This window comes from Chelon labrosus (genome assembly GCF_963514085.1).
Source record: "Chelon labrosus genome assembly, chromosome: 15".
NCBI classification, from domain to species: domain Eukaryota; kingdom Metazoa; phylum Chordata; class Actinopteri; order Mugiliformes; family Mugilidae; genus Chelon; species Chelon labrosus.
Genome location: NC_140348.1, coordinates 14,046,536 through 14,071,046, shown reverse-complemented (window position 1 = coordinate 14,071,046; position 24,511 = coordinate 14,046,536). Strand labels below are relative to the sequence as shown.

The window sequence follows — 24,511 nt, the reverse complement described above, 5'->3', positions numbered from 1 at the left end:
GTTAGCTGCACTCATCTACAGGAAGTCGTTGGTGGCCCTTTCTATGGGATATAATGTTTGAATTTGATGTTCTTTCTCAGCGGAAAGAATAGGCAGAAAGATAAATTGAAACGACATTTGGAACATCTGAATAATGAAATGTGCTGCTTAGGGAAGGTTTTACCCAGTGATCAATTGTGCCGGCCTCCGGTGATGTGATGCGCTCTCCGCTGCAGGTTCGCCCGTTAACGGCGAAGCGTCCTCGCCGCCGCCAGCCATCAACGACAACCGGCATTCGGGCGACAACCTGGACACCATCTTGCTGCAGCTCCGCCAGGTGACCAGGGAGCGGGACGAGCTTCGCAAGCGTCTGGCGCTGGCATCGCCCGGGACCACCTTCGACGACTGCAGGTGCAAAATCCTGCCCCCCATCTGCCAAGTTGTTGTTGTTTTGTTTCCTTCCTTGTGGTAACACCTTTTTTTTTTTTTTTTTTGGCTGACACCTATGAAGTGTTTAGTGTGATTATGCAATAGATGCCTGGGATTGTTTAGCCTAAATTAAATATGAAATTGCCAGGTAATGTTTACTTTCTTTTGATCTCTCTGATGTTAATGTCCTCGGCCCTGCCTGCCATGTTTTCATCCGCTAGTTCATTGTGTATCATTTTGACTTCACCTTCCAGAGAGAAGACGCTGACACGGGCGTTTAATTAAACAAAATGTGCTCCAGTTACAGTCCAGCACGTGCTTCTTTTGGAAAACACAATTCAAGGGCCGCTTTGCTTACACCAGAACATACTTTTTTAGTGTTGTTTATGCTTGATCAAACATTTCATTCCTATCTTATGAATTCTCACACAAGGCGAAGGTCCACTCTCTTACATCTTCCCATCTGGGCACGATAAAAGGCCCTTGAATAGAGTTTTCATTCCTTGTTGCCTTTCTCCCCTAAGGCCGAATTCCAAAGCCAGTCATGACTACGAGCGTCTGAAAAGTCAGTGCATGAGGGCCATGGCAGATCTGCAGTCTCTCCAGAACCAGCATACCAAAACCCTCAAAAGGTGTGAGGAGGCTGTAAAGGAGGCTGACTTCTACCAGTAAGTATTTCTCCTCCTCCCTGTCAGGCAGCCCGTTTTATTCCGTTCTACTATCAATATTTACCTGTGTTATACAGTCGGTGCAGTGGACGTAGTTGCGTAGGTTTCCACATAAAAGCAGTGTGCATGTGCGCTGAGACTCATTGTTGAAGTGTTGTGGAGCGCGCAGGATGGATACCCTGTCACCTGCCACCTGCGGCTTTTTTCGGCGCAGAAATAATTATGTTTTATTGCATTGTTTTATTGCGAATGTGGCGAACGCTGGCATGGTGTTGCAATTAACCTAATTGAAAGAACATCCCTGGAGCCACAGCCAGCTTTCAGATTTTTAGGGGAGCTGGCACTGAAAAAACACAACCTGCATGGCTTTAAAAGCTTGGAAATGGAGGCATTTATGTGATTGAATCATTCAGCCTTGCAGCTTATAAGCCGAGGCAGCGTTTCTGTAGCGCAGAGGCAGATCGTATTAGCCGTTTGAGAGTTGACAGTACCCATCTGGCTGAAAGTGATCTAACGAAGGCATTATACGACTAAAATCATTCCACAGATGATTGTTAATAATTTATTTTGTGAACTGTGCATCTGAAATTCGTATGTTGTGCTGTCCAGTGTTTATTATCAGCGAGGGAGGCCAATACAAGGGGATTTTTAACTCCCTTCAAAAAGCAGAAAATTGCACAAATTCAGTAATAAATTTCTAAAAGGCCATAAATAAAATTCCCTTTCTGGGATTTAAGCCCCAGACTTTGCTTTCAGTCCACTGCGTGCAGTTGCAACTCCCGTCGTATCCTGTTGAAGGTTTATGTTTGTTTACTCATCCTGCATGTCCACGTGTTTCCCCTCTCCAGCATGCTGCACAGCCGCGTGCTAGGCGACCAGGCCCAGCTGAAGGAGGAGATGGAAACGCTCAGGAGGGACAACGCCCAACTTGTCCGAGAGCACAACCACCTGAAGCAGAACTGCGAGGAGCTCAAACGGCTGCACGGTCAGGACCAGAAAGAGTTGGCAGACCTCCGGCAGCAGCAACAGCAGGTACAGCCCACTCGCACGCACACTATTGCATGTGGCTGCTATTGCTTTCCAGATGTTCAGATGAGTATTCGCAAAATTTGCTTGTGTGCTAAGGCATCGCGCATTTATAATAATGCAGTGGAGTTTTACATTTAGGACATCAAATAATAGTGTCTATTGTGTTCTGTGCACTGAATACTTTGTTCTAAACAGCACAAGGGTGCTGTGACCCGTATTGTTCTATTGTGAAGTACTGTCTCACGCAGCACCCATGGGGATACTGCAGTGGTTATGAGCACAGGGCAGCCAAGCACAGGGAAATGCATACAGAGCATTTGTGCAAAAGGGCAAGCGCCGAAGAGGAGGGCTTTGCTTGGGCAAAGGGCACCCTGACCCAAACCGTGTAGCTACAAGATCAGCGTATAGGCTGTGTATGCTTTGTAGTCGAGGTCAATATAGCCCCCGGGTCGCTGCAGCTCTCCCGGGGATCAGGAAGACTGTATCAGCAAGACCTGCTGAAATGAAAGTCTCGGAGAATGAATAATGCAGTCTGAAGGACGCGCTCTGTGCATAAAACAGGAAATTTAGAAGGCCAGTTGTTTGGTTTGACTTTAGTGCAAAACTGCAGTTCTAGAAATGCACTTAAACTTATGAAAGCCATTGTTCAGGCTGGCACTGGATTTTCCTGCACTATTAAAAACAGTAATGTCTGCACTTTAGTGCCATCTGCTGTCAACGTGGGGTACAGCAAACACAGTTTCTGATGGTGTCAACATTCTGGACACTACTATAACTTTTCATGTCGTTTCCAGGTAATGAGAGAGAAGGGCTCGTCAGAGGTGTTAAACAAGCTATACGACACAGCTATGGACAAGCTGGAGAGCGTCAAGAAGGAATATGATGCCCTGAGCAAGCGCTACAGTGAGAAAGTGGCTAACCACAACACAGACCTGAGCCGGCTGGAGCAAGCTGAGGAGGAGAACCGGAGGCTGCAGAAGCAGATGGACGCGTTGCTCAAGCAGCGAGACTCGGCCATGCACTACCAGCAGCAGTACTCTACCTCGATGAGGAGGTGAAATAAATAATCACATGCACACACACAGAACACATTAGTGTTTTGGTTCAAGTTTAAAAAAAAAAAGAGCATGAGAAGAAAGCTGCTAATAATCAAACACACTGGGAACACACTACTAGTAAGAGCTATACTCAGACTGCATCATTTTATATGACACTTTCCTGGCCTCCCTCAGGTTTGATTCAGTGCAGCAGGAGCTGAACAAGTCGTCGGCTCAGAACAAGGAGCTGCAGCGAGAGATGGAGCGGCTGCAGTCGGAGGTGACGCGCTACAAGAACTTGCAGCTCAAGTCGGCCAAGGACTGCGAGAAGTACAAGGAGGAGAGGGACTCGGTGTTCAACGAGTACCGCCTGATCATGAGCGAGAGGGACCAGGTGATCAAGGAGCTGGACAAGCTGCAGACCGAGCTGGAGGCAGCTGAGGCCCGGCTGAAAAACACTTCATCAGAGAGGGTGGTGGCCAGTGAAGAGTTGGAGGCGCTCAGACAGGTATTTTGAACAGTTTTGAACATGTACAACTTGTTATAACTTATTCACTCTTATATCCAGAGAAGCTACAAAACAGTTGTAGGCTGAACCCGAAGAGTGTTACTTCAAATATGTTAACCGTCCTGTATGTATTCTTACAAATAAACACAAATTACATATCAAATATTTTGTAGCATTTCAACACGCTTCGTTGGGAGGCACAAAACAAAAGACGATCTATTTCCAGTTTGTGATCCAGTATCTTTTCTATTTCTAATAATACATTAGACCAGTACCTTTGCAGCTTGTGACATGAGCAGAAACCACGAGTTCCAGTGTCTGTCTTGCTTTTAAGGCACATGGGCCGTGGCTTATCTTTAACTCACGAATGGAATGTAATTAATTACTCTTTTACAAAGCATTTCATTAACAACCTGAAATTTCTTAAGAAAAACAAGTGCAATTTTGGCACAATGCTGTCATCTACAGTTCAGCTCTGGCTCTCAGTGTTGTGTTATGTCTGCAACTCCTATTAAAACAGTGCGACCCCTGGTGGACACATTAGGAATATCAGACACTTTTATTGAAACGTTGCAGTTAACATCTACTGTGTTATTTTTGCACTTTGCAAAAATCATCCCGTGGGACAGATTGGACCCTGTAGCGGGCCGTATTTGGCCCACATGCCGTGCGTTTGACACCCCTGATCTGCACACATCCAGCATATTTAAATGGTGTTAATCCTCCCATCTAGGCATATCATTAAAACATCATTAAAATATTCATTTGCTTTCCAAAAATGCAGTATTGGTATACAGTTAGAATAAAACTACTCCTCCCTTCAGCTGCTAAGCTCTGGCTCAAGGGGGTTTCTCTCTGCAGTATCATTGAGGGAACAGCAGTAACGTCCTGACCTTGAGGTGACATATGATTTGTTATATAACTAAAATTGGATTGAATCACAGAGTAAAAGGTTGAACTCCTCCTGACAGATTATCCGGCTGTACTTTCACTGTGTCCTTCAAGGCAGGAAAACACGCATCAGTTTAAACTATGTCCTCTGTGATAATATATTATCAACCTGTTGGTTTGTTGGTGATTCTGTCCACGACTTGGGACAGTTTTATCCTTGTCATTTGTCCACTCCGTCAGTGGATCAATGGGAATTTTCACCCTGGACACTGTACAAAAGAAGATTTCTGAACGTTCTGTTGAGAAACTCAAAGGATTTATATCTAATATCGGAGCCTGCACTCATGTCACGTTCTTGACTCACACTGTCGAGGTGCCCTCTTTTTCATTTTCCCTGCTTTTGTTGCGGGACAGGAGTTGAACTCGTCCCTGGTGGATCGTGACAGGGCCATCTGCGAGAGGAATGAACTGCTAGAGAAGTACTGCCACGAGGTGAAGGACAAAGCCGAGGCCCAGAAGGAGCTGAGCCAGGCCTGCAAGGACATCGAGACGGTGCGGGAGGAGAGGGACGTGGCCCGCAAGGAGAGGACGGAAGCCATCATTCAAAGGGATCAGCTGCTCCGCGAGTACTATCAAGCCAGACAAGTAAATACACGCCGCTCCTTCATAAATCCTGCAAAAGATCTGCTCGCGTCTTTACTCAGACCCTCTGCTTGTCTCATCTTTTATCAGTGCGATGGCCTGTGAATCAAATTCGAAGTAAGCTAGCCAAGTACTTGCTAGGCTCATTCCAAAACTCCTACTCCTTCTTGCTCTTGGCAAAAAGAACAGCATGACATAAATGTATCGAGAACTACTGACGGTATACATTTGACATATTAAGTTATATGAATCTTTGATGCCAAACACAGATTGTGAATTCTTTATCCAGACACACAGTCGACACCGAAATCCATCCTGAAAGAGGGAAAGACACAGAAATCCAGAGGGTACATTTATACATCGTCACCATGCGGTGTCCTTGTGATCATCGTGAACATCAAGAGAGATGAATTAGGAAGGTATTATTAGCATCCTAATTCATCTCTCTCGATGTTCACGATGAATAAGGATAGCAATACCTCGACTCCTTAATGTAACACCATGGATGTATTTAGGAAAACAGAATCCCAGATTCTAAGATGGCGTGAATTCCAGATCACAGGTTTGCTTTCTCATTTTATGGCCCACTGCACATGCACATTTAGCATGTGTTGTTGTATGGCCCTGCCTCCCTGTCCTCACTAAGCCCAAAGATATTGAGATCACTTTTCAAGGCTCAGGGAAACTTGGATATAAAATCTCAACGGATTAAAAAAAAAAAAAAGGCAAAGTCCAGGATTACACGATCTGCAATCGGCAGAAGGACCTGATTGCTTTTTTTGTTGATGTTCTGTAGTTTTTATTTTATTGCCACTGGAAGAAAATGTAGAAAGCGTAAGTGGCTGCAACCAACTCCACAACTCAGCAGTAAGTTTTAGGTCAAAACCTAAAAAACCTCCTCACCTTCCTCTCTCATGCCACTAATTAGTCTTCTTATTACCTTCTTAGAAGTCCCTCTGCAGGTTTCGCAAAGCTAAAAGACCTCAAAAATGCATCTTTGCAGTCTAAACATTTGACTAACGCAAACACATTATGCAGCATTTTAATAACTGACTCTTGCGCACGTCTCCTCCTTCCTTGTCCTCAGAAACAAGACTCCGCCACCCTGGACATGGAGCGAGCCAACAAGGAGATCGAGATGCTGAGGAAACAGTACGAGGCCATGTCCCAGGAACTGAAGGAGGCCACGCAGGAGGCTGAGGTGGCCAAATGTCGAAGGGACTGGGCCTTCCAAGAGAGGGACAAAATAGTGGCGGAGAGGGAGAGCATAAGGTCCGTCTGTGCACGGGTGCCTGATAAGAGCTAATGTCTGCTCCTCCAAATACACTCCGTCCTTTATTCTCACGTTATCCGTCTCTCCCCAGGACTCTGTGTGATAACCTGCGCCGAGAAAGGGACCGGGCAGTCAGCGACCTGGCCGATGCTCTGCGTAATTTGGACGATATGAGGAAACAGAAGAACGATACATTGCGAGAGGTTAAAGAACTAAAGTGAGTCTTCCAAAGCCGCCTTTTATGGTGATCATAGACATGGTAGTAAAGTGTCTTGCTGCACTCGTAAGCAGCCCATGGAAAATTCTTTTGCATTTCGGTATGCACTGTGCAGTACGGCCTCTGTTGTACAGTCTTTGTCTCTGTAAGCAGTTGTACTCAGTGTGTGGCAGGGCATAAGCTGTGATCTTCTGCCTTTGGAGGCATCGTGCCGCTCAGTTGTATTTCTGGCAACATTTCCACACACACAGATTAAAGTGTAATCCCGGAAAGCGGCAGTGTTTTGAACACTCAGACACATTTTGTCTCTCTCTCTCTTACTCTGAGCTCAACGTCCTGCTGTGCGACTGGCTCCCTCTGTTGGCCAAAGTGTGTACGACAGCCATTTTTGAGTCAAAGACCCGTATGCAGAGATTTTCATTTCAACATTAGCTCACCATGACCAGTCATGTTTCATGGTGCTGGACCTGTCTCCAGTTTTACCCTAACCAGTTATCTCTCGCCTATTCCCAAAGCTGGGACGTCTACCCTACATAGAGTATGCATTATACGGTGACTTTGTGAGCGTCTTCCTCTATCCTCTGTAAAGAACAATGTACGATTGGGGTTTTAATGTCACTGCTACCCTCAAGGCATGCCTCAGTAGGACACCATATATCTTACTGACAGTGGGGCCTTGTGTGTCATCTACTTTTAGACTTCTTCTGAATAAATATAAATTTGATTCCCTAAATCCCAAAATGCATGGTGTTTTTGAGTATGAGGAAGGACGTCAGACTTCATCCGTGCGTTTTAACATTTGCTGTATTAGGTTTATTCCAAACAGCAGAACTTTTCGTTTGAAAAAGTCTGCAGACTGGTGTTGTGTCATTCTTTCTTTCCGCTGTCTCAGCCCATCCATCCTGAGGTGCCTGACCTTTGACTCTGTCTGTGATGTCTTCCTTTGTTAAGGGAGAAGATGGAGAGCCAGCTGGAGAAGGAGGCCCGGTTCTGTCAGCTAATGGCTCACAGCTCTCACGACTCAGCCATCGACACAGACTCCCTGGAGTGGGAGACCGAGGTGGTGGAGTTTGAGAAAGACAGGGTAAGAGCAGAGCTCAGTTGTTATTACTGAGAGTGATTTGCTCGTTTCCAGTAGTTCTCCGAGGGCTGCCAAAATATGATGAAATAAGCTTTTCAGAACGTGTTGACTGACATTTATACCACTGCCTTTACAGGAGGACATGGATTTGAAGGCACTAGGGTTTGATATCGCTGAGGGGGTGAATGATCCGTATTTACCAGGAGATTGTGGGATATTTGTTACAAGGGTGGACAAAGGAAGTATTGCAGATGGAAGGTTAAGGTATGAGCTGCCTTATGAAGCAAGCCAACAGTTTCCTGGAGGTTTCTTAGATTCCTCAACCTTCGTTTTCTTGTGTTTCCAGAGTGAATGATTGGTTGTTGAAGATTAACGACATGGACTTGACCAATAAGGACAGGAAGCAGGTGGTGAAGGCTGTCGTTAACGGCGGAGGACTGATAAACATGGTGGTACGAAGGAGGAAATCTCTCGGAGGAAGGCTCGTCACTCCCGTCCACATCAATCTTGTGGGACACAAAGGTATCGGCCCAGATGGAGGAGCCGCTTACTCGGCTCGCTTATGTATTTCTATAAACGTCCTTGTGCCATTACTGCGTATTGTCTCGTTTATAACCCAGTTTTCTCCTCTGTGTCTCAGACAGCGGCATCGGCCTGGAGAGTGGGGTGTTTGTGACTGCCATCGTCCAGGGAAGTCCAGCAGCTCGAGAGGGCTCTCTCACAGTCGGTGACAGGCTGATTGCTGTAAGTTATCGTGAGCTTTTATTATTTTTTATTTTTTTTTATATACTTCCTTCCTCCACATCACCACACTGCAGTTCACACAGGTTTCTTTGGCTTTGTAATCCAGTCCTTGATCCATGTGCACACTCCAAACCCAGATAAGGTGGGATTTGGTGGAGTGTAAGAGACGTGGAAGGGAGAAAGACTCCACGTTTCATTAAATCCTCGCGGCTCTAGAGAGCTAGTTGAAGGTATTTTCAGACGCACAAGTGCAGTAGGCATACATTAAAGAGACTTGGAGAGACATTTAAGTGTCAGAACAGAAACTATGAATCTCCATCACCGGAAGAGATAGAAAGGTGACCTCGTCTCAAATGCTCCCAGCAGCAGTCGGAAGTTTAAAGTTAGTTAAAACCACAGATATCTCTTCAGCAGCACAGCAGTCTCCTCCGTGTCGCCAAGTGATAGCTCCGTTGCAGCCACTGTTGGTAATGTTAAGCACATACGATGCCTTACAAGATTTAAATCGTGGAAGTGTATCTTTTCTCCCTCACCCTTGTGCAGGTTAGTCGCATCGGCGTATCGGGTTATGTGCGACTTATTAAATGCTTAATTGTGCTTGCAAGAAAGAGTTCAAAGTGCTGAATTGGCAGTGAAATATTCATGGCGTGCAACTGAATAGCTCGGAGGTGACCGTTTCTTTTTTCCCCTGCGGACTTGTTCTAGATTCAATCTGAAAGTTCTTCCCTGGACTTACTCTATGTTGAGGCTCAGCCATGGTATATGTGACCGTTTTTAGAAAACGATTCCTCTCAGATCGAGTCTATTGTGATGGAAATGTGCGGATCGCTGTGTGAGGTTTCTTCAGACAAAAATGCGATGGCCTAGATTTCCTGTGGTTTCCACACTGCAGAAGCATGAGACACATCTCAGGCTCTGTCATGTTGCGGGGATGTGTTACCTGTGTGTGTTTGTAGATGTGCATCTGTCTTAACAATAATTTTACCCAAGGTGTATACACACAAGTAAAAGGAATAACAAAAAAGACTCGGCATGCATTTTACTAAAGTACCTGTCCTTATTTCTGTCTCTGCTCCCCAGATAAATGGAATCGCTTTGGATAACAAGTCTGTGACCGAGTGTGAGGCTCTGTTGAGGAGTTGCAGGGACTCGATCAGCCTCTCTCTCATGAAGGTGGGCCAATACTCGTCTCACTTTCTGGATTCATTTTCTCTCTCTCTCTGAAACTCTTCGGCAGTCCCTAAGTAGCAGTTTTGCCACTTTAACTGATGCAGTACCATTTTATATATGTTTTATATTCATCTAGCTCATTTCCTCGTCTGTCCTTGTCCCACAGTTTTTCCCTCACAGCACGTCAGGCCAGAACATCTTTGAGAGTCTGCGTGAGTCATCGGAGAAGACCAATGGGCGCATTCACCTGTCGGAGGTTCACTCCCGGAACAGCCGCAACCTCAAACACAACAGCTCGACGCAGACGGACATCTTCTGCCCCGATGTTGGCAGCGCTAGCACAAGCAGTATTTCTGGGGAGAGGAGGAAGCTCAGAGGTGAGCCCGATGATGTGTACGGCGACATGAGCAAGCCGTTCTCCACGGGTTCCCTCCATGCCACCAGCCTTCGACCGGCCTCAGACTTGGGGTCTGGGCGCTATGGGCCGAGCGCTTTCCAGGAGTGCTGTCCATACACAAAGGCGCCTTCCTCCTTGCCTTTTGAGCCTGTTTCTCCCTCGGACTGCATGTCAATGGAGACAACCTTGGAGAAGAAGCACAGTGGAGGTACGTGGCCCAAGATGATGGTGGGCAGTATGTCGGTTGCTCCAGATAACACCAGTCCAGTGACGACAGCCACCCAACTCTCCATCTATAAGTCACCCAAGCAGAGGAAGTCCATCTTCGACCCAGACACTTTCAAACGCCCTGAAACACCTTCCTCTAAGATGGAATACATGGCAGCCAATCAGATTGCAGCAGTAGCTGCCGCAGCTTCACACTCCCCACAGCCTTCAAAGACAGAGTCCCTCTCCTCCTCCTCCACACCTACCCCAACCCCTCCAACCCCGCCGACTCGCAGTGACTCCTTTAAATTCAAACACAAACATCAAAGCAGCTCTGCCTCTGACTGCACAATCACCTCGGACGGCAAGGGAGAGGCCGCCGTCTCCATGGCAGCAGGAGAGAGCAGAGAGAGGAGCGAGCGGGAAAGAGACAGGAACGGAAACCACTACTTTCTAGATGGCAAGGTCCTTACCTCGAGGAAGTCGTGCGATGAGGATATTGGCCGCACCAGAGGGGAAGAGCCGGAGGTGAAGAGGCCGCGGCCTAAATCTGCCCCCGCCCTTCGACGTAGGATGACCCCGCAGACCATCACACTTCCCACCTTCCAAGTGAGTTCATTCATGACCCTGAAAGTGGATTGAGAGGCCCCATGTGGTGCATTCTCTTCAGAAAGTTCCCCCTCTAAAATGGTATTTTGCCAGCCTCATGCAATTTTGATTAGAAGCTTCTATAATAAAGAAAAAATATACGTTTGAGAAAAATTCAAAATGGGACATTTCAAATCAAATCATCCCAGTGGGCCAAGTGATCCATTTTATAATAGAATTTACAGCCCCATCAGAGTTAAGCCTCTGGGGCTTGCCTCCTCGCCAGCGTGTCAGAGTGATGGATGCCTCAGCACTGGTTCAGCCACCCAGCCCAGGAGCTGAGTCAGTGCCTGGGTCCCAGGCAACCATGACCAGCTACAGCTTAAGGCCCTGAAACGCACACAGGAGCATGCAGCGGGGATAAATGTTCATTTTACACTTGTGGGATGTTCATGTTTTTTTTCATACGGCTCTCGTCTCCAGCGAAGGGTAGATCATTTCTCCCTAGACATAATGTTATTTTGTTACCCTGCAGGGGAAAACTGTAACCGTTAGTTTGTGTCATTCATCACAGAGCTACTCCAACGACGAGCATTCACCGGAGCCCAGGGACATGCTGCGTTCCTCCCCGAGCCGCTCTCATAGACACAGCGTCGGCTTCGTCCCCACGGTCTACAATGGCACCCTACCTCCGAGTAAGTTTCTCAAATGTTACGTGAACCCACGCTCTCTGCAATAATCATCGACTCCTCCCTCTTGAACGTGTCTTAACACGGGGGCTTGTCTGTGCCCGGGCAGATTCAGCCCACAGGGGACTGTCTCCTTGCCCCGCCGTGACGGCCGTGATGAGGAACCCGGTGTACACTGTGCGCAGCCACCGTGTTCACACCAGCAACTGTCCGTCGGTCGCATCCCAGATTTGTCACCAGCACACCCACACCAGGTTACCTGCTTTTCACATGCGCCCTTACTTTGTGTTTTACATTGAGGCTTCTTCAACTGGCTGCTCAAGTGTTTCTAATGGGGCGTGTTATGTTCAGTAGTAATTTTATATTGGCGTGTTTCCCAAAGGCGAAATCGCATAATTAAATTTCCTCCTGTTGTTTTGCCTCAACATTGTGCTGTAGTGATTCAGCTCAGCCCATCAGTTTAATTAACTCTGAATTGTAAAAAAAAAAAATTTTGGAATAGCTCTCCTAAGTATTGTGGGCATAATTATGACAAAGGGATGTTTATTTTTTTTTTTTTTTTTGTTTTTGTCTGCGCAGCCCACAGCACCAGGGTCGTCTGAGCCTGGACTTGAGCCAGCAGAAGCGCACAAGCGACTACTCTGAATCCTCATCGTCACGCAGCAGCAGAGCTTCACACGGTACAAACTCACTGCCCTCCGGCGCTCGACTCGGTCAGTCTGACACGCACGCACGCAAGCAAGCATAAAGGTCGCAGACCCGACGCCCCTTTTCTCTTTTTTGAACATTACGCATTCATTCCTGTGCCTCCTTCCCCTGCCAGGTTCTTCCAATAACGTTCAGTACCGCACAGAGAGGATCAAGATCCCCTCCACTCCACGCTACCCCCGCTCCATGCTGGGGTCAGACAGAGGTACTGTGCTTGCTAATAAAAACACTCATCAAAGCCCCTCAGATCAAACTGCAAGGTAGAAGATCTAGCCACGTTTTTATTTTTTTTTTCCTTCTTTGTACTGTTCCCCATGTCTGGTAGCTGAGATGTGACGATCAATATTTAATAAAACTTTAAATTGAGGTTTAGCAGCGTGGGCAGAAGGAAAACCTGCACCACCTAAACTTCATTCTGAGATGCAGAAATCTTTTAAACACTCCTCCAGTGTAGATAATTAGTGTAAGCAGCTTGTTAACACGTGTGAATCATCAAACTAAGACTCTTATTAACTCCGCTTCACACGGTGTGGCGCCAGTAGTCACTGATGCATTTGCTATCAGATCTCCTTGTCCACTCTAGAAGTTCGTCTTCATCCGAGATTTAAACGTCATCTTATCCTGTCCTCCCCTGCTGCTCTTTCTCTGGATCCAGGTTCCCTCTCGCACTCCGAGTGTAGCAGCCCCAGCCTCATCACGCCTCCACAGTCGCCACTTAACCTGGAGACTTCCTCGTTTGCCAGCAGCCAATCGCAAGGCTCCATATCCACTTTGCCTCGGATCTCCGTCAGCCCTGTGCCAATAGGGGAACGCAGGAAAGACAGGTAACCGAAAAAAAAAATCAAGAGTATTAATCAGTTAATTGTTACTAGTGTCTGTTGATCTGCATGGCCTTCGTTATAGGATAGATACTGGGTAAATAGATAGATATACTTTACTGATCCTGTGAGGGAAACTGTTGTAACAGCAGCACTACAAAGGAATCTGAAAAATATACAAATGATTTAGATTACTAATGCAGAGAGTGACTGTAAGGATCATTTCAAAAACGGGTGCAATATGGCCTACGTCTGCCCTCAGGCATCTTCCTAGGCTATTTCAAAAGCCGTCGCTAGGCAACAGGTCTGTCACGGTCAGAGTTGCGCAATCTCCTATTAAAATTCACATTGAAACCCTATTAAAATTCTCAGTAGTTTTGTGGAAGCCTCTTAGATGTTTCCGAAGAAGGAGCAGTGAGTCGCCAGTTTGTAGGATTTTCATTCTCCAACGTTCCTGTCCCATATTGTATTGCAGACACCGCTCAGCCTTTTTACATTGTTGCTGTCTATGTATGATATCTGTCCTCCATTCTCCCCTTTATCTTCCTCCCGCCTCTCTGCCACTTTCCGCTTCCAGATCTCTTTACCGTAATCGCTCTTTTCTAAGGATTCCTCTGGCTGCAAGGCCGAGGTTCTCCTCTCTCAGGAGCCTCAGGTTTGTTCTTCCTCACAGTGCTACAAACAAAGGGAATGCCCCTCCCCACCCCCCCCCACCCTTCCCCGAGTTCACGTTCACATGTTTTAGTGCGGCTGGGTAGATCACAAAGAGGAACAGAATAGTACTGTGCAGTTAGGTGCACTGTATGGAATGCAAAATGTTTTCCGTGTTCTTCTACCCCAACAAAGTGGTCTAATTTTGAGATTTGTTTGCATGCAACAGTATGATTTCTGCCTTAGGAAACAACACACACACAAAAAAACCTCAATTAGCCACACTTGGTGAACTTCAAAGGTTCACTGTTGTTTATGTGCCTGCACATGTCTCCCTCCATGTCGGAAAACCCACTTGAACTTCTTATAGTGCATGTAGTGTCCATGCTCTATGATGACGACATGGTCGATTTGCATGTGTGCATTTTGGCCTTAAGCCAAGTCACCCTTTAGTCTGCAGTATGTATGTTATGCAACGGTATTATTATTCAGCCTCAAGCTTCTGGGTCATGGTCATGTTTGTACACCACCACTGTTTACCCTGGTCTCTGGCTGCTAATCCATTCCCTCTTATCTTCCTTCATGAAATTGTGAGCCATGTCCAAAGCCACCTTGTTATGAAGACGCAAAGTTCATGCAGGGGTTTCACTTGCCTGTGCTTTCACTGTGGACACAATGTCTCTGTACTCTCAACCTGTCCAGTTTCTTCTGGAAGCCGGGCACAAAGTGGCACTCCGGAGAGATGATCCATTACAGGCCTGGGGGGATATTTAAACCCAGATTCAAACATAACTTGGATCCTCTATTGAGAATATTTATAATTTGAACCAGGCATGAATTTTGGATAACAATAGCAAAACTCCCCAGAGCTGTAAATAAATTGGTCAGCCCAGCTGAGAAAATGTCACATCACCCTTTACCCCGTCTACCTCCGTGTGGTGTCCTGCTGCTGTGCCTTTTGATGCTATTCATTCACACAAACACATCTTTCCCTACAGACCGTACTTGGAGGAACCCCGCAATGTCATCGTTCACAAAGGCGCAGAGCCTCTGGGCATCTCCATTGTCAGTGGGGAGAATGGAGGAATCTTCGTCTCTAAAGTTACTGGCGGTAGCATCGCCCACCAGGCGGGATTGGAGTATGGAGACCAGTTACTGGAGGTATGAATAACCTACTGTATGTCAGGAGGGTTAGCTCCAAGCACCTTGAATAAGAAGGAACTGTCAGACTAATACAGATAACACTATACAAATATAAATACACCGATCAGCCACAACATTATGACCACTGACAGGAGACCATCTTGTGAAAATGCAATGTTCTGCTGGGAAACTTTTGGTCCTGGCATTCATGTGGATGTTACTTGTAGCACCCACCTACACCAGACCAGGCACCCCCACCCCATAGCAATGACACTGCTTGATGGCAGCAGCCATCCCCAGCAGGATGCAGCCACACACAAAAACAGATTAGCAACAACTCAAAAAACATGAAAAACAGCACAAGGTGTTGACCTGTCCTCCAAATTCACTAGATCCCAAACTGATCAAGTATCTGTGGGATGCACTGGGATGCAAGTCTGATCCACAGAGGCCCCTCCCCTCAACCCATAGGCCCCCACTAACAACATCCTGTTCCCAGACAACACAGGACTCCCTCAGTCCATTCTCTAATGAATCCCAACTGTTCTGTAGGCGCAAGGGATACCTACACAATATTAGTAGGGTGGTCACAATGTTATGCTTGATTGGTATACTGCCTACTGTGCATTTTAATACTTAAAATAATGGCAGAGATGAAAATCTGTTGCAAAGTCATGAAGTGTGCGTCTTACTCATGCGTACTTGTGGATGATACAGCTGTTACAAGACTGAGTCATTTTTTTACATAAGGGGATGCATTCTACTAGATGTCACTGCCGCATAGGATAGCGAGGAGACCCTTTAACAGTCACACCTCCTTAAAAAAACAAGCTATGATCAAAGTGGCACATCCAGAACAATGTGCCCTTTTCACATGTATCATAAAAACAATTTCTTAGTATATCTATTTTAAGGTAAGACATGCATAGACTCAAGATGTTTATTTCTCATTATAAGAACCATTAAGCACAGTAAGATTAAGTGAGTGCAGATGTTCACCTCAGTGGTATCAAGATGAAGTCCCCTTTGCAGCGCTGCTCAATATAATCAGGATGTTAATGGCGTATGCGCATGTATCAATGCAGATAAAACAAAAACGTCATGACATCCATTAGTGAGTTTACATAAGAGCAACTAAGGATGCTTCAGAATTCCTGAATTGCAAATTCACAGGCACATACGTGAGGGAAATTAATGGTTGTCTATACAGAACATGGAATGTGGACTCTTTATTGCTATTCATATAAAGTGTAGTGAAACGGGCGTGAAGATAATCCCCTGTCAGCCCTCATGAGTATCTTCTCCACCAAGTGCTACTAATGACTTAAAGCCTTGAATAGACCAGGCACACATCATATCTTCCCGTTCCTTTAATAACATCATCTCCCCTAAAATTCTCTAACTAATCACACTTTTCTCCCTTTATCAGTATAATGGTATCAACTTGCGGAACGCTACGGAGCAGCAGGCTCGCCTCATTATCGGCCAGCAGTGCGACACCATCACCATTATGGCCCAGTACAACCCACACATGTACCAGCTGGGCAACCACTCTCGCTCCAGGTAACACTTTGTTTTTTGTTTTTTTTTCAGATTTCATTCTGAACCCTAGGTTTTCCGCTTTGCTTATTCCTAATTCAATTCCAGCAGAGTGAGTGCAGTGAGTCCAGATGACACATTTGCATTACCTTGCACTTTTCCAGCTGACTGTACTAGAAGGAATCAGCTTTGTTCATCCAGGTGCTCTGTGTAAAGATGTAATTAACCGTGTAGCTGTTCATCTTTTAGATATTCTCAATATGCATGGCGGACTCTGGCAGCCTTTAATGTCTGATTGTGTTCATGTCTTTCCAAACGCATATACATTTTGCTAAATACTGCATGTACCAAAACATTAACATTAAATATATACACATTTCAAAGTGCAAACCAGTGTTGGCTTAAATTTGAGTCTGTGCAAATTACATTGATGGACCCATCTGCTAGTAAAATCTGGTCTTGGTTTAAATTTTGACTTTTCTTTGGTTTGGGGAAAAGAACAGGATCAAACTATTTCTAGACAAGACTTTAGCTCCTCTTATGCTGTGCACAGCCTCACCAGTTCACTCTAACCTTTCCCCTTAATGGACAGCATCTGGTGTTACTTTAATGCGTTATTGTAAATGGTATGAATGAAGTTTGACAATGGTCATGTGGTTCAGTAAGCCCACACTTTTTTTTCTTCCTCTCTCCGCTGCAGCTCCCGCCTGGAGCCGGTCAGTACCCAGTCGACTCCTCAGGGGAGCGGGGCAGCAACTCCCGACAATCACTCCGCCATCGATACACTCAGCGAACAGGACGAGGGCACGCTCACCCCCTCCTCCAAGCAGACCACACCCACTACCAGCCCTCAAAATTTCGTCAGGTACACGTCGATTAATAATAGTTATATAAGCGCTCTATATATATATATATATATATATATATATATATAAAAAAGAAGAATGACACGTCATGACTGACTCTTAAACGCTGGTCTCCAGAATGCCGTCAGAGGGCAGCAGGAAGGTGGGTGAGCCTCGGCTTGTGATGGTGCGCAGGCCTGGCGTGGAAGTGGGAGTCACGCTTTGCGGAGGGAACCTACGCGGCGTCTACATAGAGAGTCTGGATGAGGACAGTCCTGCCAGAGGGCCCGACGGGCTTCTTGCTGGGGACCTCATCCTGGAGGTATGAACTCATACTTACTTAAGCTTAAGGGCAGCTCTACGCAGCCCATGCAGGTGACCTTTGCCGCTGTGAGAATTCATACACGCGTGTGTCGGCATCGTTCTGAAATCGTGTCACCAAAGATGTGCTGGAGTTGGAGCTGATAAATGTTTAATAGCAGTTACTTGTACTGAAATCACTGCAACACAGAAAAGAGTGGAGACGTCTCAGTGGATGGTCTGGAGGATGCATTTTATCCCACACAAAGTTATTTTTTCAGTCAGAAAGGTAGCTGGAAAGATGTGCTTATATTTGCTTATAGTCAGTTTCATAGGAAGCTGAGAATTTTTGTTAAAAAATAATAGCAGTTTTTGAAATAATCTCAAAGTTGCAGTCTCCCGAATCTCTAAAAGCTCTGCACGCCGTTGTTACTTCAGGCTCCAGCGCCGCCAGAAGGTTCTGGCATTTCTGTTTTCCAGCCTGTCATTGTTTTTCATTGATCTCCTCCTCGTCTGTGTTCCCTCTCCCTCCACGTCTGTAATTTATCCAGAGCGCCGCAAACTCATAATAGACGATTCCTGGCATGCTCCCACTTTAGCTCTCCTCCACAAAGAGCCTGCTCTCCGAATTGCCGCGCAGCTTTGCCATCAGGCTGCGCAGCATCGCTCTGTCCTTCAATCTCCTGTCCTGTTTATTTTCTTCCCCCATACGTGGCACAAATCAATACTGCGACACTTTAATACAGCTGAAAGCTTGGAGGAAATGTAGCTATTTACTACTGGACTCCTTCACAGGCAGAGGAAACTAATTCACAGACGAATATAAACACTTGTCAAATTTCTCTCCTCCACAAGCTGGGTTGGTCTTATTTTTTATTTTTTTCTGTGATGTTAAAATCACTTACACCCCCCTTTTTGCTTTTACTCTCCTCTTTCAGTATAACTCGGTGAATATGAAGAATAAGACGGCAGAAGAGGTGTACGTCGAGATGCTGAAGCCTGCGGAGACGGTCACGTTAAAGGTGCAGCATCGACCTGACGACTTCAGCGCGGTCAAAGATGTTCCAGGAGATGGCTTTTATATTAGGTACGTCCACTGCACATGGGTCAGTGGTGGGATTTCATGCGGTACAGCTGTGAAGGGGCCACACAAGTTCTACCCGAGCAGCCTCATCTCTCTCCTCCCTGCCAGCTATATATACCGCCATTAGCAGAGAGCCCCATGGACGAGCTGGACTCTTTCTCATCTAACCAATTACATCCCAGATCCTCTGTGTGACTGCGGCGATGCTAATCACACCACAGATTTAGGCCATCTAATCTACTCGCGACACGCCACATGCATCCATCTGAATTCTCAGGTTGTTAGAAATAACATTATGTATGAATGGAAAACGGAGCTCTAAAATAGTCACGTTTTAATGTTGGGTCCGTCCGGCTGTGTTGCAGCAGCTGCCGCAGTCACTTGTCATATAGGCAAGTGGGCTAGTGATGTCATCTGCAGTAAATACACTCGGCTTGTCTGGCTGTCACAGATAGGCTGCTCGGGAATGACTTACGAGGCTCGAACAGTAGGCGAGCGAAACTCTACTGTCGATGGATAAACTCCTTCTGTACTCTTCCGTTCTCACCGCATCTTATATCTAGTTCTCTTCATGCCTATCTCGTCACCTCACCTCCTCTTCGCCTTTGCCGACTTTATGTTCCTCTCGTCCTGCCCCGCTCCTCATAACTCCCCATCTATCTTTGTCTCTCCCTCCCTCCCTCCAGAGCACTTTACGACCGGGTGGGGGAGGCCGAAGGGGACCTCAGTTTTAAGAAGGATGACATCCTGTACGTGGATGAGTCTTTACCAAAGGGCAGCTTCGGGACCTGGATGGCCTGGCAGCTAGATGAGAACGCGCAGCAGATCCAGAGGGGGCAGATCCCCAGCAAGTACATGTGAGTGCAGAAATGCAGTGCACGCGTACGCACATGCACTTGGTGAGCTCGTGGACAGTTTGTAACAGCTGTGACAACAATCTGTGCCATACTGATGCAGTTTAAGGAATCATATGTCACTTCTCTTCCTTTTGTTTTGGACTGTCTGTTTTAACTTGGTCCTTGTGTCCTCTTACAAGCACTGAAACTAAATTTCTACACCATTTTTGCATTCAGTAGGTAGTAATACCTATTGTCAAATACAAAAGAACACATTATTGTAACTGAATTCATTTAGTATTGTGTTCCTCAGAACTATATGGCTAACCCAAACCTTAGTGCAACAGATTGTCTCTTGACATCTGTGAAAAAAAACGGAATAAATGATTTTTGTTGTTGTTGGGCCGCATATCTTGAGAACGTAATGAAGCCTCAGTACACTGATGCACTAATGGGATTTTTGTGTCAGAATCCTCTAAGATAAAATCTTAAATTGTGTGTGTCTGCTTGCGATGCAGGATGGACCAAGAGTTTTACCGTCGACACAGCGTGACCGAAATGAAGGAAGACTCCGGTAAGACTCTCTCCGCGGCGGCCCGCCGATCCTTTTTCAGGAGGAAACAGAAACACAAACGCAGCAGCTCCAAAGACAGCAAAGAGATGGTGGCTCTGGACACCATCAGCACAGATTCCATCCCCTTCCTTGATGGTGAGGAGAAAGGTTTAGATCGCTTAAATAGAAATTTAAAAAAAAGCACCAAAGTGCACCATTAAAATCTTGACTGACCTGTGTTTTTCTTTTTCCCAGACTGTGTTAGCCTAGCATACCAGCGTGTCCAGAAGGTGGAGTGCACCTCTCCCAGACCGGTACTCCTCCTTGGGCCTCTCACTGACCCCGTCAAGGAGATGCTGGTGAAGGAATCTCCTGGGAAGTTCTGCAGATGTGTACTGGGTGAGTGTACTTCATCCAGATGTTTGTCAGTTTTCCAAATCAAATTTTAGTTTGAGTGTTACGGGCATTGAAAGCTTTTTTTTTTTTTTAATATCAACTTTGAGGAATATCCACTCTTTGTTCCTGTGTTCTTTACTCTTGCAATCTTTCCCTTATCTCTGCAGAGGTGATGAAGGCCTCCCAGCAAGCCATCGAGCGGGGCGTCAAAGACTGCCTCTTCATCGACTACAAGCGCAGGAGTGGACATTTTGATGTCACCACTGTTGCGTCCATAAAGGAAATCACAGATAAGGTATTAGTCAGCGCTTTTCTTTCTCATCAGATTTTATCAGGAGGGATGAAGCGACTTGTGCCAGCCTCTAATCCCTCCCGCGTTTGCTCCAGATAAGTTATCAATGTAGCAGCTTTTCAGTCTTAGATATTGGAAGAATAAAAAAGCAAGCATGTCTGAGAGTTAAAGCGAATGTTAATTGTCTTTAACCATGTTGAAACACCGTGTAAAGTTATCCTTTGTTTTCTGTTTTGTTTTGGTTTTTTTTCCTCGGTGCAGGGCTGTCACTGTTTGCTCGACATCGCCCCGCACGCCATCGAAAGACTGCACAGCGTTCACATTTATCCGATCGTCGTCTTCGTCCGTTACAAAAACGCCAAGCAGATCAAGTAAGGAGCACCGGGTTTCGTAACACAGATTAGGACGGAGCGATGATGGGGGATGTCCTGGTACTGTGGCATCCCCTCTGTGTGTGTGTGTGTGTGTGTGTGTGTGTGTGTGTTTGTGCGATGGATGGATGGATGGATGGATGGATAGAGCAGGATAAGCCTTCACACTCTCCATCCCACCGTGAACCCTTTGGCACGTCTGTCAAAGCACCCCACTCTGATACACACACTTGCATAATCCCAAACAGCTGGTGAAACATGCCTGTTTTTTCTCTCCTTTATTTATTTATTTTTTTTGAAGTACATACTCTCAACGCAAGCGCTGTATCCCTGCTCCACTTGGTACTATTATATGTTTGCTAGGATATTTAAAATTACTAATCTATAATACTCGTTGGATTAAAAGATTTCTTTCTCTTGCAAAATACATAACAAGTGAATTCTAAATCTGAGCGGTTACACATATTAGTTTTTATCTGTATTAACAGGTTTGAATGGAAGATGGATAACGGGAGAAATAGTAGTAAAGAGAAGTGGCCCCTGGTGACAGATTCAAAAGCGCTAATCTGAATGAATGCCTCCTTATCTTCCCACAGGGAGCAGAAAGATCCGATTTATCTGCGGGACAAGGTATCTCAAAAACATTCCAAGGAGCAGTTTGAAAGTGCACAGAAGATTGAGCAAGAGTACAGCAAATTCTTCACAGGTTTGTACGCAATCGGTCAAAAAAGAAATCGATACACATCAGCGATTTTGATGATGAAAGTGCTCCCTCGACTCTTGACGTGTAATCTTTTCTTTTCAGGTATTGTCCAAGGTGGCACCCTTCCTTACATTTGCACTCAGATCATGACTATAGTTGATCAAGAACAAAGTAAAGTCCTGTGGACTCCGCTTGGCTGCCCCTAGAGGAGACTGGCTGCCACTACAGCAAGCTGCGGCTTTCACCTCCATTCCCCAAACACTAATTAACCCTTTCACACTATACCAATAGGTACACTACAGTGAGCTAGTTGTGTAAATTATTGATATTTTTTTATTTTGTCTTTGTTATGGTTTATAATCAGAGCCTCCTTTATTTCTGATGTACTCTGGAGCAGGTTGGTAGCACTGGATATCGACGTTCATTCAGTCTTCCCTAAGGGTTTCTGGTGGTGTGTTTGTAATGCTGCATCGTAAGCGTCCGTTTACAGTCAAAAGACAAGTCTGACTATTGGTGTTCAATATATAGCTTGAATGTGTGTCCCTCCCCTACATGTACACAAACCTTAACACTAATGAAGTTCAGCCACCCCCCCTGACCCGCCCGTGTGTTCCAAATGGCTTTTGTGGCTTCCCTACGAATATGCACCCATTTGATGACGACTGACAACTAATTGTATTTTCTGTGTGTGAGTGTGTGTGTGTGTGTGTGTGTGTGTGTGTGTGTGAGACAAAGCAACACTGAGACTGTTGTTCACAATTGTAATGACAATTTCAACTGAGCTGAATCCCGGTTGTTGGCCTAGATACAATGCTATAGAAATGGAACGCCAAGATCGGACATCGCACGCCTCGTGGTGTTTCATCACAAAAAAAAAAATCCAAAACATCTAACCTCTTGAAGTATGTAGCCATGGTCTCTTCTGAACCTGACTGCCAGCAGTGACGGCCGGGAAAACTCAAAACACTCTGATGTTTGCCTCTATGCATTGTGTTTATGTAGTAGCTGGGCGCGTGGACAGTGTGTGGGCCTTTCGGAAGTGCCTTCGGAGAAGAAGCCTGATCTGAAACCAGCCCTTGGTCACTTAGCTAGAACTTTTTTTTCTTCGAGATCCAATGTGTCATTTCACCCGTCGTGGATTAGATGATTTAAGGGCCGATTTGAGACCAGTGCAGTGTAGAGCGCGAGACAATGGTGAGGTTTGGAGCGTCGGCCAACGGGTTAACTCCTCAGAATGCACTCCAGGGCTAGACAGACCACTGTGTAACTATCATTCTATCTCTTTAACATATATTTAACAACATTATAGAGTATACCATATACAGTATGCAGATACATCTGAAAAACAAATATATATATCTATATATAAATATATATTACATGTATTTTTACTAGGTCAAACACCTAGGAACGTCTGGCGGTCAAGTCATGTCTTAGCAGGTATTAGCATGTTTTTTTTTTGTTTTTAAAAAAAATCTATTTTTGTTTTTTCGTGGTTGGTTGTCAGTCACTTATCAATGTACTCATTAAAGGAGACACTATGAAGCAAACTTTGCAGGGTAATATCTTTAAGGATTTTCCTCTGATCTGTTTAAATGTTAGTGACTTTACATTGTTATTTAATTGTGTTTTTATATATATATATATATATATATATATATATATATATATAAAGGAGGCAAAAAATATTGACAAAAAGATATTCTGCCCTTCCTCACAAATCATATCCTGCATCTTATTGTGCCAAAATCCACTAAGGCAACTTTATCCTTTTATTCCTGTTTTGCACTTGTTAATCTGTGAACCTTAAACATGTAACTGTTCCTAGGTTTCCAGCAGACTATGAATAGGTACTATAATTCCTACTGTAACTTATTCATGTTTGTATGTATCGCATCGGTTCCTTACATTTCATTGATGGCCTTTTATTCTTAATTAGAAAAAAAAGGATCACTTCTTCTCAAAGAATTATTAAAAAAAGGGATCTATTCTTGCACAGTTTTTCAAATTTGGTCCACAAGTTTGACTATTGGGCTAAAAGAGTGAGCAAAAGCAAAACTGTAATGTTACTATTTTTCTGAGTAGATAGCGTATGTTAGAGAGCGGGATACAACATGAAGTGGTTGTATTTTTAGAGAAAGTCTAGATGCCAGGTACTGATTGAACTTTTCTTTTATTAAAAAGAATGTGATTTGTATGTTGAGACATTAACATGAGAATAAAAGTCATTTTCTGTATCACATAATAGAGTCTGTACGGCTTTTTTTCCTTTTTCTTTTTCTGCAGCTGTTTGCATTTTCTGCAAGGATTTTCAACATGCTTCCACATCTCCTCCTGTTGGACTATAAATGGAGAATTGAGAGCAAAACTTTAGTTAATATCTTGCCAAAATGTCACTGTGTCCTTCAGAGGTGGTTAAGGACGAAGGCGAATCATTTTTACTGGAATGAAAAAGTGGCAGGTGAAACGGCCATCAATTTCCGAGATAAGGTCGTGTGACAATATCTGTCTGGATCTCGGAGGGAGATAAAGATGTGGCCTTGCCTGTGCATTAAAAAAAAAAAAAAAAAAAAAAAAGGTGTACTTAAAGACATTGTGGCTCTATCTGTTCCTCGGCAGCACCACGGCCATAAATTGTGTTGCAGTTGATGCAGGTGTATGTGTGTTGTCACACTAAGATTCTCTCAACAGAGAAAAAAAACCCAGTGGATTTGGTTTATTTT

General features: G+C 45.1%; 1 protein-coding gene across 1 annotated transcript in view; it reads left to right on the top strand.

Moving 5' to 3' along the window:
* Positions 1 to 24,216, top strand: part of dlg5a (discs, large homolog 5a) — a gene marked incomplete at its 5' end in the record, with an annotated part of 24,524 nt that extends 308 nt beyond the window's left edge. Inside the window, 31 exons of the mRNA XM_084561078.1 lie at positions 216 to 390; positions 933 to 1,076; positions 1,925 to 2,108; positions 2,900 to 3,159; positions 3,338 to 3,650; positions 4,956 to 5,186; positions 6,271 to 6,455; positions 6,548 to 6,673; positions 7,625 to 7,757; positions 7,891 to 8,018; positions 8,101 to 8,276; positions 8,395 to 8,498; positions 9,579 to 9,671; positions 9,835 to 10,881; positions 11,435 to 11,555; positions 11,659 to 11,803; positions 12,129 to 12,262; positions 12,373 to 12,462; positions 12,913 to 13,081; positions 14,725 to 14,887; positions 16,299 to 16,432; positions 17,109 to 17,273; positions 17,392 to 17,575; positions 18,492 to 18,640; positions 19,324 to 19,494; positions 19,992 to 20,182; positions 20,282 to 20,425; positions 20,590 to 20,717; positions 20,976 to 21,085; positions 21,682 to 21,791; positions 21,891 to 24,216. Of these exons, the coding sequence (XP_084417204.1) occupies positions 216 to 390; positions 933 to 1,076; positions 1,925 to 2,108; positions 2,900 to 3,159; positions 3,338 to 3,650; positions 4,956 to 5,186; positions 6,271 to 6,455; positions 6,548 to 6,673; positions 7,625 to 7,757; positions 7,891 to 8,018; positions 8,101 to 8,276; positions 8,395 to 8,498; positions 9,579 to 9,671; positions 9,835 to 10,881; positions 11,435 to 11,555; positions 11,659 to 11,803; positions 12,129 to 12,262; positions 12,373 to 12,462; positions 12,913 to 13,081; positions 14,725 to 14,887; positions 16,299 to 16,432; positions 17,109 to 17,273; positions 17,392 to 17,575; positions 18,492 to 18,640; positions 19,324 to 19,494; positions 19,992 to 20,182; positions 20,282 to 20,425; positions 20,590 to 20,717; positions 20,976 to 21,085; positions 21,682 to 21,791; positions 21,891 to 21,994 (5,711 nt within the window). The 3' untranslated portion in view covers positions 21,995 to 24,216. The remainder of the gene's footprint in view (positions 1 to 215; positions 391 to 932; positions 1,077 to 1,924; positions 2,109 to 2,899; positions 3,160 to 3,337; positions 3,651 to 4,955; positions 5,187 to 6,270; positions 6,456 to 6,547; positions 6,674 to 7,624; positions 7,758 to 7,890; positions 8,019 to 8,100; positions 8,277 to 8,394; positions 8,499 to 9,578; positions 9,672 to 9,834; positions 10,882 to 11,434; positions 11,556 to 11,658; positions 11,804 to 12,128; positions 12,263 to 12,372; positions 12,463 to 12,912; positions 13,082 to 14,724; positions 14,888 to 16,298; positions 16,433 to 17,108; positions 17,274 to 17,391; positions 17,576 to 18,491; positions 18,641 to 19,323; positions 19,495 to 19,991; positions 20,183 to 20,281; positions 20,426 to 20,589; positions 20,718 to 20,975; positions 21,086 to 21,681; positions 21,792 to 21,890) is intronic.
* Positions 24,217 to 24,511: the final 295 nt, after the last annotated feature.